The 15,054-nt window shown below is 40.6% G+C and overlaps 1 protein-coding gene across 7 annotated transcripts in view; it reads right to left on the bottom strand.

Moving 5' to 3' along the window:
• waplb (WAPL cohesin release factor b) overlaps window positions 1-15,054 on the bottom strand; it is a 58,546-nt gene that overhangs the window by 26,616 nt on the left and 16,876 nt on the right. For 4 of the 7 annotated variants that reach the window (XM_037544321.1, XM_017710562.2, XM_017710564.2 and 1 more), the window contains 4 exons: window positions 14,146-14,477; window positions 12,554-12,672; window positions 4,494-4,589; window positions 1,747-1,911 (listed from right to left, as the gene is read on the bottom strand). In XM_037544321.1, the coding sequence (XP_037400218.1) occupies window positions 1,747-1,911; window positions 4,494-4,589; window positions 12,554-12,672; window positions 14,146-14,477 (712 nt within the window). The remainder of the gene's footprint in view (window positions 1-1,746; window positions 1,912-4,493; window positions 4,590-12,553; window positions 12,673-14,145; window positions 14,478-15,054) is intronic. The other 3 variants (XM_017710567.2, XM_017710565.2, XM_017710566.2) reach the window with 3 other exon arrangements.

Consider the following 15,054-nt stretch of genomic DNA (forward strand, 5'->3'; position numbering starts at 1 on the left):
GTATATGCCCTTCTGCCATCAGAGGGAGCAGCCAGCTATGTGCTTCTTATCTCAGACTGACACACACATACATTCCCCCATTGGACAGTGAGCAAAAAAGGGGCTCAATACTGCGACACACTGCAGCAAATATGGCAATTAAGCCCAACACCATGTTAATGATGCTGCGCAAAACAGATATGTGGACCTACAACAAGACAAGTCATTTTCCCAGCTAAATGCTTACATAACACTCAGTTTATGATAACATGCCAATATCAAAGTGCAGAGAAATGGGCTATTCCCGGCTGTTGGCTGAGGCTCAGCGGCCACAGCTCTCATGCCAACATAAAGTAGGCGAGGGAAGCAGTAGGTGTATCTTAATGATGGAGTGCTCTGCTATCTCTCTCTCTCTCTCTCTCTCTCTCTGTTTTTCTCTGCCTACACAATTGGAATGCTTTGGTTTAGTTCTCTTCTATTTGTGTGCGGTAGAGTCACAGTTTTTGTTAATGCCTGCGTACTTTAGTGTAATGCTAATTATGCTGGGCGACATCATCTATACAGAGCTGGTGTTTTAAAGGATAAAGTTAATTAACAGCAAAGTACATCATTTGATTATTTTGAAAGAACAGCTAAAAATATATAAAAATAAAAAATTCAAAGCTTCTTTTGTTCCCTTTTTTTAAGTGACCTTTATTAGCCCCTTAATTTCACCTCCGCATTTAACCCACCCATGCAACGACACACCACATACACACTAGTGGGCAGTGAGCACACTTGCCCAGAGCAGTGGGCAGCCCTATCTGCAGCGCCTAGGGAGCAGTTGGGGGTTAGGTGTCTTGCTCAAAGGCATTTCAGTCACGTACTGTCGGCTCAGGGGATCAAACCGGTGACCTTCAAACCGGTACCCTGACCTCCAGCCCTCAACTACCCCAATACTGAGTAAGGTGCCTATTGGTGTCATTTTAAGAGAAGGAAACAGAACTGTGTGGTTAGGTTGCTGACCACAACAAGCTGTCAGGTTCGTAATACATTTTAGCATGGAGCGGCAGCACTCAGTATGCACGAGTTTGCTAGCTTTAGTAATGCAAAATGAAATACAGTGTGATTCAAAAAGATTCATCTGATTTTAAAGTGCCATATTTCTTTACAACCATGAGGTGTCTAGGAACCAATCACAATCCAATTGAAAGAGGGGGCCATAGACTTAGTCACCGGAAGGTGGCTCCCTTCAGTCTGTGAAGAGATGGAGACCCCTAAGCAGAAAACGTTTTGCGTTCTCCACTTCAGTTCGAGTGAATCCATCATAACTGTGCAACGTGACAGCTCAGTGCGTTCACTGTTGGTTCCACAACACTGGACGGTCTTCGAACAAGAAGCAATATCTGACTTCAGCTTCGTATCACCAAAGGCAAGGATATCAGAATAGAGTTTGCACAGTGTTACTTGGTGCAGTATAAGCTACCATTACTGGTTACTACATTAGCCCCGTAGCTTCAGCGCAAAACAAAGCAAAATTAAGATGCCAAATATGCCTTGGCTCATCAAGTACACTAATGGGCAAAGCCCACTTTGCTGTGACCACTGACAGCAACTAGGCACTGCAGAGACAGCCTTTACCCAGTGCAACGACATATGACCTGAATGGAAAAAACCCAAACCAAACAACCACCAACATGCATGTCACAAAATAACTGATCTTAACTATTAACTTAATACAGCTTTACAAACTACGGTCTTGTCCCTGCCTGCTCTGCTGCGTCTCACCTCCTTGTGCTCCTTCCTACATTTCAGTGCCGTGACAATGTCCTGATAAGGCTCTGTGGGGATGGTGACCGACTTGATGACTTTGGGTGGTAAGGGAGGGGTTTTGAACACCCCTTCGTCTCCCTTGGGCAAGTTTGACTCTTTACTGCCTCCGGATGAACCAGCCTGCAGGAAGAACAGATAGAAAGATAAGAATCGAAAGCCTGCTTGTACCACGTCAATCTCCATGGTGCTCTCCTTATAAAACAGCTGTGAAAGAACCCTTCCTGATCAAACATGTCTGAGGAGAAAAGAAAAGCTACAGTGCTGATTGTGTGTGTCTGATTAGGGCCTTCTGTATTATGTATGCCTATTCATGCCTTCAAGGACCAGTCAGTAAGTTACAGATGTAAAAAAAAAAAACAACTTGCTTGAAGTATTAATCCTGCTAAGAAGAACACTGAGTACAATGACTATCACAGCTTCTAAGATGTCTAGATGCAAAGCATGTATTATTGAGAAAAAAAAATATTATGGCTGATGAGTTACAAGGGTTTTTTTCGTGCTGTAAGTGAAGTCGCACATTAATTCTAGGGGGGTACTTTGTGTAATGAGTGCTGTTAGTGGGGTTGTGTGTGTAATGTGGAAGCTGAAAAAAGTGAAGTGAAAAAACTTTATGCCCAAGGCACAATTAATTACTGGGCATGTCAGCAACAAAGACTAAAAACCTTACAAATCAAATACAAAAGGGAATACATAAAACGTGAATAAATATGTACAACTGTATTAATAATGATACTTTGATGAGGTCAGAAACAGCATCTCCTCCGAAATAAATGAAACAAAAGTTTTAACACCTTAAATAATCCAAAGTGCAATGCTGGTTGGTTTCAGATCAATTATTTTAAATATATATAATTATCTTTGGAATACATTTTGCTAATACTACAAGAACAAGAATGGTAATATATAATTCAATGGTAATATATAATTAGACTAAAATTAATGTTGGTCAATGTCAGGAACTCCAGGTTAAAGCTGAATCTCTCATTAAAATGAATGCGATTTTCGAAAAGCGCCAAACAAATGGCAAACTGTTTCAAACATGATGTTTTGGTCCAAGTACATCACTCACTTTGAATGCCACCAGATCCTCTGTATCACAAGGCCATTAAGGAGTCGAAATACGACTGTGCAAATAGCAAACATCTACTCCTGCGATTAAGCTTTGGCACTTAAACAATGAGACCAACTACTCCAAATGTGTTCTACTACTGCTAAACAAACTTCCACAACTGACAAAAGAAAATTCATATTTTGACTCCTTAACAACTTCGCAATTCAGAGGATCCGGTGATATTTGCAGGAAGAATGTGAACAGGACAAAACATAGTAGGTTTGGAACAAGTCTCTTAACTGAAAACCAGCTTAGACCTACAAGTACTGAAGATGGTTCTTCAGGGGTCCTTCAGTACAGAAAATTGTTTTATATATATATATATATATATATATATATATATATATATATATATATATATATATATATATATATATATATATATATATATACACACACACACATATATACACACACACACACACACACACACACACACATACATATACATATATATATATATATATATATATATATATATATATATATATATATAAAAACCATGAACACTTAAAGAACCATTTGCATGATTAAAAGGGGTTTTTGCCTCATGAAAGTGTTCTTCAGATCAACGGAGAATGTGTTATATAGCACCTTTTTTTAAAAGCTGCTACATACAACCCTTTTCAAAGCAGTTCTATATAGCACCATCTATAGCACATTCTCCACGAATCTGAAGAACCCTTTCACAAGGCAAAGAACCCTTTAATCATGCAAAAGGTTCACTGAGTGTTTATGGCTCTACATAGAACCATCCTCTTTAAAGAACCCCTGAAGAACCTTCTTTTTAAGTGTGCAGAGTTCTTAATAGGGGTGTGATGTCGACTACAGACTGACATTACTTCAGTGGCGTATTGGGTGAGTGGTGTGGCGCTGGGGTTACATTCTTATGGGCCAACTCAAAAGTCCTCATAGGCCACATTTTGGGCCTATGAGGACTTTCAGCCGGTGAAAAAAGCGGTAAATGAGATGCCATATAAAAAAAGATGCTGAGGAACACAGAGGAAAACAATTTAGCTTTATTTGTATTGTTCATGTATTTTTTTAATGTGTGTGCATCATGTAAAATATACATCTAAGTTCATATACTGAGCACGCCTATTCATTCTAAAGGTAATTCAATGTCCACACAGCCTGATCGAATATGATTTGAGAGAAGATGGAAGTGCTGGTGGGGTTGTGTCCATGCGTTTAAAAAGCAGTAAAGCTAAGTGTGTAAGTGTGATGTGATAAAGTTTCCCCAGGCTTCACTGGACACAACAGCTGTTGGCAGTAACTCTGACGTGAGCTGGTTCTGCCATGCTGACACAGAGAGAGAACGAGAGAGGGAGAGACATAATGGTGCTGAATGGTGCAGTTAGTGCTTGGTGCTGAACTAACAAAGCCACCAGCAGAGCCACTGGGACAAATACAGCAGAAAGAACTGGAGGAATGAGTGAAAGCCTGGCAAGAACACAGACACAAATATGGGAGGACATTTATATAATATCAACAAATAAACACTGAAGAACATCAAAAGGTCAGGAGTAGTTGTTCTAGCATCCTCTGGAGTGATTTGTGTTTGTGAGAATGTAGGGGTTGCGGCACTAACCGGAGTGGCCTGTGATGCAGAGGGAGGAGGAGGCGGCAGCTCTTCAGCCTCTGGTTGGTTCCAGTGTCTTGCATTATATACAGCTTTCGTTGGAGACTGCAGACACACACACACAGTTTGGTAAATAATAAAAATAAAACATTTATGAACAAGCAAAACACTGAATGAAAGTCTACAAGCTAAAACGTTAGCAAAGCATTAACAAAATGGTTATTCTGATATTTCTCAGATGATATTTTATGTATGCCACAGAATGGAAAACTATTTACACTGGCACTGTTCACTAAGGAGAGTTCGGTACATGGAATCGACGTACTGTGAACCTCAAACACGTGTCTCCTCCTTCAAATGAAGTCTGAAGTATTTGCAAAAGAGAGCAGTCAAACAGGCTGATTCCAAAATCCTAAAAATTGTTAACGTAAGTCTTGACCCATTAATATTTACACACACCAGTCCAGACTCTAGCCCAGCAGGTATTGTGAAGAACGAAACAACGACAAGTGACAGCAATGATAAACGGTAGACTATGTGCAAAAATGTTCCTTTTCACATTGTGTATGGGATGACCGCAATTTTCACCCCCCACCCCTTTGTTTGAGCAAATTCTTTAACTGGGCCTTATTGAATTTTAATACAAGACCTCTATTCCAAGCGACATTGGAATATGGTCATTCCACCAAAGGAAACAGTAACAAGACAAAAAAAAAAAATATTCTGTACTTTGACCTTTTTTCCCCCAAAACTATTTGCAGCACACTGCAAATAATGTTCACTGCAATTAACTGTCCTGTATGCTTTGTATAAACAGCACAATAAAGAATTGTATAAAACATACTGCTTGGCAACAGAGACTACTACTCTATATTCCAAACACTGCAGCTGCATTAGCCACCACAGCTCTGAGTCCACTTCTCTCCCATCCAAACTCTTAACGAGACTCTAATTAAAACTCATTAAGGCCGGCCGTGTCCTTCCCCTTGTTTGCACGGGCCGAGCGCGGACTGGAGCACAGGTCGTTAGTCTCAGTGGGAGAGCATTCAGGAACCGCTGCAGGACACGGGGTCGGCAGAAACAGATTAAAATCCGCAGACGATGCCAAACCTACTCAAACAGCAGGACACAACTGGAGACGGGCAGCCAAGTTATACAGAGAGGAGTCGGCAGGGGGAATAAGGCTCAACCTGGCAACCGAGCCGGGATATAAGCCCAGTAAAGTGGGCAGACCTGCAGCTGGGTTATTAATAAGAAAGAAAAGAAAAAGAGAGCAGGAGAAGGGCATGGGCTTGGCTCCGAAATTCGGGTCTGCAGGAGGCTGGTTTTCATTTACAGTAATTAACTAGCGTTCCTCTGGCTAGCAGGGAGCGAAGGAGCAGCTCAAGTGTCTTTCATGGGCTGCAATGACTTGGAACATGCCGCTATAATCTCCTGGTCATGCCAAAGAAAGGCCTTTCCAGAACTACAAGAGCTTCTCAAGCAGGCTGGCTGAGATACAGCTGCAAACAGTAACAGTACTCTGCACAAACACTGCAAGACTCATGTAAAACGTCTACTATAACAACAAGGTGTTATCAGAGGTTAAAGCAATAACACCGTCCTTACACCAAATGACTTTTTAAGCGATTTCCCTGTCGCAGACAAATTTCCAATGTCAGAATAAAATCGTGAGAGTCTTGTTCGAGTCACATCGCACTCACATCATCTCAATCGTTCAGTGTGAGGTGATCAAGACGGTGGTTTTAAGTCTTTTTCTCGGCTTGATGCTGCGACAAAATCAACCATGTTTAATATTCTAAGTTTTAAGTCTTGGCTCATGCAAATAGTGACGTGCGTGAGTTCTTGAGAGAGAATGTACATGCGAGCTCCTAAAATCTCTGTAAAAATGGCAAATCTGCTCCGCTTTAACACAACAATCATAAATTTAAAATGTAAACTGACTGCTTTGATGTTTCAGGTTCACTGAGCATAACGGTGATAAGGAAATGTGCAGAGGACTTTAAGAAAGTCATCATAAAATAATCATAATTTTTTCCTTTTTTTGCATCCTGTTACACTGCGTTTTTTATGGTTTAGATCATAATATAGTGTTTCAAACGTCTTTTCAAAGTCTTTGTGTATGGTTAGCATAAGACAACAGACGAAATACATTAGAGATTCTACTGTTTAAAGGATTCTATTAGGTGTAATACGAAGCAGACCGGCCTTCAGCAGATGATTGAGACCAAATTTAGTACACATTTAGCAAACAATTCTTCCAATAAATAACACACAGGACCTGAAATTCCTTTTTCAAAAAGGGGGGAATTTATATACCTTGTTTATGCACTTACTTGCGAGCTTAACTACAGGTCTCGCCCCTGTCCTGTTCTTGTTGAAAGCTTTTTGAAATGAGGACACTCTTTCACAAATTTAACCAGATGACCACATTTTGAATTAGCCAATTCGTTTTACACTATAAAGTAGTCGGTTTTGAGAAGCTACTTCGTTTCCTCCTGACACTGCAACTTCAATAGCATTAGCCATATCTGACTCACACTTCGAGTGGTGCCTTAAAATTAATGTTTAGTAACATCGGTGGTAAAACATGCAACACTGTACATTTCACTGTTGTTAATTTGAGCCATAGATAAATTCAGAGCCAGTTAGTCTGAAACTTGTCTTTATGCTTCTGCTGCTTCACCTCACTAATGTTGCCTGACTGAGGAACCTGAAGATTAATATTGTTAAAGCCGACATCAATAGCACTGCTATTCATGCTCGTTTGGGTTCCAGGTTTTACTCTGAGCGGGCTCCACTTCAGATGATGGAGATTTGTTTTAGCCAGTGGTCCATGTTTAAAGGCCTTAAAGTCCACATCATTGGACCCGTCTATAAATGTCAGCAAGGGGTGCTCCAGCAGCTAAGAGTGCTCGTAAGCTTGTACATAGAGTGAGAAAGAGAGCACGCCAAGTGTTGCCCAGAGCGGAAGCCTGTCTGTTCGGCCAGTCGTCTCGCATTCCACACGGGTTCAAACGCTGTCTGAACATTATTAAACATCACTGTAAAAGTATGCTGGAATTTCCCACATTGTTATATTTGCGGGAATCTATGAAATTATACGCAACACCCACACTGAAATTCAGGCCCTGCCAGTACTGCAAACCAGCCAAATGGTCAGTTTATTTCATGATCCGCTTAATGTATGTTGAAATAACTGAACTAAATGATTTTAGAACCAGATCAGATTTATAAAAATACATTTGAAGCTCTAACACAATATTGGTGCCAAATCTTCTTACACAACCAAAAACAAATAAGTGAACAGATTAACAAATCATTTTGTGTCACGACTCCATGATTCACTCCTCCTCTGAGAAACAAACCAACACAAACATAAAAACAATCGTCAATCATTGCGACGGGTGAATGAAACTGCTGAGTCATGTGGAGTGAAATTATAAACACCATCAAATGCTCTGTTTGCATTTGTAGGTTTTGTGATGAAATGTTATGCTGCAAACCTTTGATGGCTGTCCTGGTAATTTAGCCAAGCTGTAAATGACTGTGATTAAAAGTTAAACAGCTGACGACGGCCAACACCTGGGCGGCCAGAGGCAGAGGAAAACGCTGGCATGGTTGCTGCAATAATGCGCCATGTGAAATGCTTAATCACCTTTAAGCACTGAAAATGAGTCATTACTAAAAGCCATAAAACAGCAGTCGTAAATCTATTCTTTGGAAAAAAGGGGGAAAAAAAGGAGGGGGTGGAAAAAAAAAAGTGTGCACAAGTGTGTCATTTATCCACCTTTGTGTCGCCTGTACAGAGCCACCAGCTCTCAACACTCACCTCCCTCGGTGAATGAGGAATTGGCAAACGAGGCCCACAGTATGAAAGAAAAAATTATAATGATAAAAAAAAAAAACGCCCCACAGCCACCACGGCCTCTGGAAACATAAAACAAACAACAGGGTGTGAGAGAGATAATGGAAAAAGTCATAGCTCTGCCTCCGTCTGAAAGAAGACAGTAATTGCGTCCTGCTGCTTGTGTATATCACTAAGACTGAGTAAGGAAAAATGCTGGGAGAGCGTGAAGAGCGGAGAGTTATGGACAGAGATCAGTGCCACAGACCTGACTGAGTAGAACCACAGCACGGCAGCAAGCGATCAAATACTGCAGAAGGCTGGAACAAGGGAGTGAGAGAGTGAACGGTAGGCAAAGGAAAAGAAATGGTGGAAGAAGAATAGATGCTCCTACATGTTTGACTCCCTTGGTGCATCAGTCAAAAGGGCAGTGTGGTCTGACAGCAATGCAGCATATGTGTGGACAGAAAACACTAAGCAGTTTTGCCTCTGGTTTGTCCACAATGACACGCAGCTGCACTTGTTTACTGACAACTCACATTAACAGGTTCACAGGCCAGTCATTAAGAAATGTTAAACCTGCCCAGAATGATGAACGGAGCTGTAGATGATTCTAAAATAACTGAAGTTATACTAAATTAACAACCAGAATGTTTCATATCTGAAAACTGGTGATCAAAATCGCAGCAGAGAAGAAATAAACTGATAATTAGTGTGAAAACAGAAAAAACAAAAGCAGAAAGAAGGCTAACAGGAGCCAGTGGCATTTCTATGGAAAACTGTAGTGATTTTAAAATTAGTGACAGAGTATAAAAACTGAAAATATATGGCCATATTGTTTCCTAAGCATTCTGTCTTATTCGTTAACAATCTGCTTATTGTACCAAGGTCAAAAGGGTTTTGACGTGTGGCAGACATTATCTTTTCAAATTAAACATCCATTAAGAATGGAGGCCACTGCCCATCGTTTGTGTACAACTGGCTCCAAAATGGCACGTCACGTTATATACGTGATGTAATTTGTAGACGTTTGATAAGCACACACTGAAATGGACAATTTTAGAAAAACAAAGCTGCAGCTAATTGTCTTGGTTGCAGACAATGATAATATTAAACTTATTAACACTTTTTTGGAGAGATTTTTACCCATTTAGTCGTCTCCAATGGCACCCACTAGTTAAGACTCCCCCAATCACACGATATTACCAGTGCTAGGAGGGCGAAGGCTAGCATAGGCTGCCTCTAAGACCTGTGAAGCGCCACTGCATCTTTTCGAACTGCCGCTCATGCAACATCACTGGACAGGCGAACGTGCTTTGAGGAAAGCGCCAACCGCCAGATCTGTTACATCAGCTAACAGACGCTTACGCTCATCGCATTGAGTGATAGGTGGGTAAAGGGGGGCCATCCTACACAACCTCAGAGAGAGAGGCCACTTGTGCTCTCCTGGACTCCCAGCCACGGATGGCTGCAACATCACTAGGGATTGAGCTCGGGATCTCCTGACGACAGGGCCAACGCTTAGGCGTTGGGCTTGCATGTATGCACAGTATATTACTTCTAATCTAATCAAATTAAAAACTTGAAAACATACCAAAAAAAATATATAAAATACTGTCGAAGGTTTTTTTGTGACCGTATTTAAATATTCATTGTATATGCTGTTAATGATTAAAAAAAACAACATATCATCTAGACACACACACATATTTCAACAGCAATTAGCTCTGCATATTAAAGACATCTACTCGCTAATGTGACATTTAAAGATTGCTCAGCATTATTTTGACCTGTGCTGATTCATTAAACCCAACCAACGTTTAGTTGCTCAAAACACAGTCAGAGGCTCATTTTCTCACTAGCATTCATACATCACACGCTCTCCTCTCAGGAGTGTCAGTAGGTGTTACAGAAGAACAAACAACCTGATAAAGGTCAAAACGAGTAATCGAACACTCAAGATTTTTAAAAAGCCAGTATTACCATAAAAGACATCCAAGGCTTCAAACTAATTATTCTGATCTGAAAATAACAACGGGCCAATGTGTTAATTATTAACTCTACAAATGTGTGAAGCACTAATAATGTTAATCCAGGTAGGCAGAGTAGTGTGTGACACTTCTGTGATGACTGTTAGACCAATCAGTGCTCTGAAACTCACTGCAATGACAACAAAAGGCATGATTACAGATTGTGTGTAATCACGTTGTGCCACACTGCACTGCCACATGAAAAGCACCTTCAGATGAACCCATGTTTGATCCAGCACTTCCCAACGAGCTAAGGAAATTGTAGAGTCACACGTTTTCACGCTAAAAATCACAATATAGTGAAGGATTTTCTTTATGGTTCAATACCAAACTGTCAGGGTGAGATACCACCCCTGAAGACTTCAAACACTTTTGCCAGGTGGTATCACACTGAATAAAGGAAACTACAGGAGCTTTGATACAGTGGCGCTAGGTTCCTCCACTGCAATGACACAGCAGGCCACAGAGCCCCGTTCCGCTGGCAAATTCTTACGTAATTGGAGGTCTGTCGCACAGAAAGCCTCGCAGCAGTTTTCACAACTGAAAACAAGACCTACACTTAAAAGCACAAAGACACTTGCAGAACATACACTTTTTAAATTTTAGAATAACAAACAAAAAACGCCATCATTACAGGGATAAAACCCCTATTGTTTTTTCCCCCCACAGCACAATCTGAAACCGTCAACTGTCCTTTACATTGTATGAATATTTCATCATAAGTGGACCATCAGAAACAGTCCAAAATTATTCTAAACAAAAGCTTGTTGTGTTAACATAATTTAAGATTAAGTGCTCTCATCTTTCTCCTGCAAAGCTAACACTTCAGAGGTACAAGGAGTGTGCATACATGCACTTAATCCAATCATAATCAGATTTCTGCAGTCATCTGATTATTCAAATGGTCATGTAAACAGAATACTCTGATCTAGAAATCCAATTAAGAAATCTGGTAAAGAGGCTGGATTTTGGCTCAGTAATCAGATTTCTCAGTCCATGTAAACTCTTACCCTAATTTCTATCAGATTTCTCAGCCTGCACATGCGCAATAGCAGACGGTGGATGACACGTGGCGCAACAAAACACTTCTGTTGGAGAGGCACTGAAATCAAACTCGAAATAAAGCATTTAAATATTCTTCATTTTCTAGATGATGCATGTTCATATTTTCAGGTAAAGTGGCGCAAAGCTTTTAAAAAAAACAAAATGTGGCATGAAGTTTAGTTTAACATTTATATCACGTTGTCTGTGATTTTATTGGCCGGTTGCAAAGCAGAAATCTGATTACTATCTCACTCATGTAGACCCAGGGTTTCCCCATTATCTGATTATTCAAGAGCATATAAATGTGTTGATCAATTACTGACAAAATCTGATTTTCAGCAGTTATCTGATTACTGCGTGCATGTAAACGCGCTCAAGGTTTTCTTACAACAGTAACAAATGTTAAAAAGCCTCATGTATGATTTTAACCAGGGCACAGATTACGCAAGCAAATTAAAACAGATGGTTTGAAAAGTTCTGAACCTTCATACTGTATAACAATGCCTTCTTTATGAGATTTTGCCGCTCTGTATACTGACACCCTTTACTGAAAGAAAAATGCCACTAGCTGGGAAGAAAACAACAAAAATGTATTTAAAAAATACCCCTAACAAAACCTGATCACTCTCAGAAGACTTAAATGCATAGACAGTCAGAACTAGCATTGGGATTTCCCCCTCACGGCGCAGCAAAATGCTTTTACAACAGCATCACCAAGATCTCAGCAATACTTCTAATGTTCACAGTATTGCATGACCACTAACAACATCCAGAGCTCAGAGCAGTGGCAGAATCACATCAAACGCCAAAGCACTTCAGACAGACCAAGAGTGAAGAGTGACTCCAGAACATTAACATCATGAAAGACAGAGGATGAAAGATGACAAAGCCACCCCCACTGGGTCCACCATTCAGCCCTCACAGGATGAATAATCCAACAAGAAGTCAAGTCTGATTAGAATTTGCAGTTTAGGACACTATTTGTTTTCTTCTGTGCGCAAAAACCAACCTGGCTGTCTTTTTTCCCCATCACTGTCTTTGGAGAAGGACATGAGCAGGTAAAGATGCTCCAGTTCCTTATCTAAACACTGGATAAACAAATTTTCTGAGAATTGGTGGAGCAAAAGATAACTAGCTGACTGTCTTACCCGTTTGGGTCCACTGAAGATTTTTCTGCTCTCCTTCGCTTTCTCCTGAGGTTTGACCTGAGGCTTCTTCACTGCCTCAGACATGGTGCGAGAGTTCGCCTCGGGTGCCTCCAGAATATCTGAGAGAATTCATCAACACATACTTTAAGAATACCAGCAAAACCCAACCGAGAGTTCAGTAGGGGTGTAACAATACACGAATTTCACAACACCATACAATACATTTTTGATACAGAGGTAAAAAAGAATGCCAATATTCAGCCTGCTTTCATTACTCTGGTAAAAGTACAGTCCACAACATGACGGTAAGCACGCAGGGAGTTAGTTTTCCCTACTTTTGTGGCCGTCTCTTACAGGGAATTCTTCTTTAAACAGAACCATTGCAATGTCAGTATGTCCATCACGTACACTTCTACAACAAAGTCTAACTGCAAAAAGAACATGCCTATCCTTCACTTAAGGACTTCAAAAATACTCCATACACATCAATCTAAAAACACATCAACTTACATCTTACGTTCTTGACTTTTACAACATCTTAAGTATCCAGACACCCCTTCCGATTAGTAAATTCAGCTACTTTAAGACTATTGTAGTCTCCATAGAAAAACCACTGAGTACCTTTACATCCACACAATGATCCGATCATAATGGGATTTCGGCAGGTACCTGATTATTCAAATGGTCATGTCAAAAGCAAACAGATATCTTAGATCAGAGTAAAGTTTAGAAATTTGATTAAGACGTCTGATAAAGAGGCTAGATTTAACCCAGAAATCAGATTTCTCGGTGCATGTGAACTCACTCTGATTTCTTTCATATTTCTCAGGCAGCGCGTGTGAGAAAACAGACTGCAGTGCTAGAAATAAGGCTGCAGCATTGCCATGAGACGCAGCAAAATACTTTTGGAGCGATGCTGAAACCAATTACATGCTTGGCAAAATGAATTTAAATATTACAGATGATCCATGCTCATGTTTAAAACAGCCACGGTATTAAGTTTGAATTTTACATTACATTTACGTCACGTCTTCTTCTGAGAGTCTATTGACCGGTTGTAAAGCAGAAACCTGATTATTGCCTGACTATTGAGTCATGTAAACCTGGAGTTCCCCATTATCTGTTTATTCAAATGAATGTAAATGCGTTGATCGGATTGCTGACAAAATCTGATTTTCTGCAGTTATGGAATTATTGAGTGCATGTAAACGCATTCATTAATCAATAAGAATGGGATGCTCTGGAGCAGCTGCACATGAGCCTACGGTCACCAAGCCCAATGCCAAATGTGGGCTAGAAGGATATAATGACCGCGCATTTGGCTGTGGAGCACTGAAACTGGGCTCTCTGGTGTGATGGAGCTCCATCCAATACCTCTGGGATGAGTTGTGAGTGATCATAATCAGTACCTGACCTCATTAATGCTCTTGTGGCTGAACGCACAAACAGTTTTAGATGCAGGACAGGAAACTAATTCTGTACACATGTTTGGAACATATATTGGAAGAGCTTTAGTTTCCCCACAGTGCTCAAAACTAATATAACTCCCGACTGTGAGCATGCGTGTCTGTGTACTTAGAGCTCATACTGACCTCGCTTGAGGCCAAGTCTCTGACCTGTGCTGCTGCTCTGGCTCTCCTGAGACGATCTAGGCTCAGGGCTGTCTACGCTGGTCTCTATAGAAACCTCTTCCGGTGCAGCCGCAGCCATGGCCTTCCTCTTTGCCCTCCTCCTCTCAGCAGAGCTCTCCTCTTCATCGCTGTCGCTTTCGCTCAGGTCATCGAAGCCGAAATATTTGATCTTGTAGTTAGATCTGCCCGAGGAGGCCGGGTCGCCTTCCTCAGCAAGTGTCTCTCCATCATCAAAGCCAAACAGCTCCAGCTTACTGTCCTTCTTGGATTTGCTCTGAGTGGGTCTGAACCTACTGTCAGCACAATGCAAATTCATATTCAAGAAATAGAGTTAGAAATAATGCAAATTGAACAGGAATTTTAGATTTCAAAGAGCTAAATATTTCCACACATCCCAACACTGCATATAACAAACAGGCCTGTGTGGCAGGGCAATTTACTCGCATATGTGTACTGATTGCAAGAAGCCAATGACAAAGCTTTACATGTGAATGTCATGTTGGGAAAAAGAACTGACAAGATTTAGCATGATTTACCAAATGTTCTGTTCACTGTAAAGAAAACTATGTGCACACATATACACACATGATTCAGATCATAAACCTTCTTTTAATATTAGACAGAGATAACCCAAGCACACACACACACACACCATGCCATTTTTAAATTGCTTTCATTTATTGAAGGAAAAATGCTGTTACGCCCTGGACCTTAAATCCTGGACCTAGGTGAAAAAAGTAACTGCCCCTTAGCTACTAATTCAACCAGTTAACCAAATTCAATTGACTTTTGGGTTCAATTTCAGTGGCCATACTGAAGACATGATTACAGCCAGACGTGCTGAATTCTAAACATCACTTAAAAAGAACC

This window comes from Pygocentrus nattereri, chromosome 13, assembly GCF_015220715.1.
Source record: "Pygocentrus nattereri isolate fPygNat1 chromosome 13, fPygNat1.pri, whole genome shotgun sequence".
Lineage (NCBI taxonomy): Eukaryota > Metazoa > Chordata > Actinopteri > Characiformes > Serrasalmidae > Pygocentrus > Pygocentrus nattereri.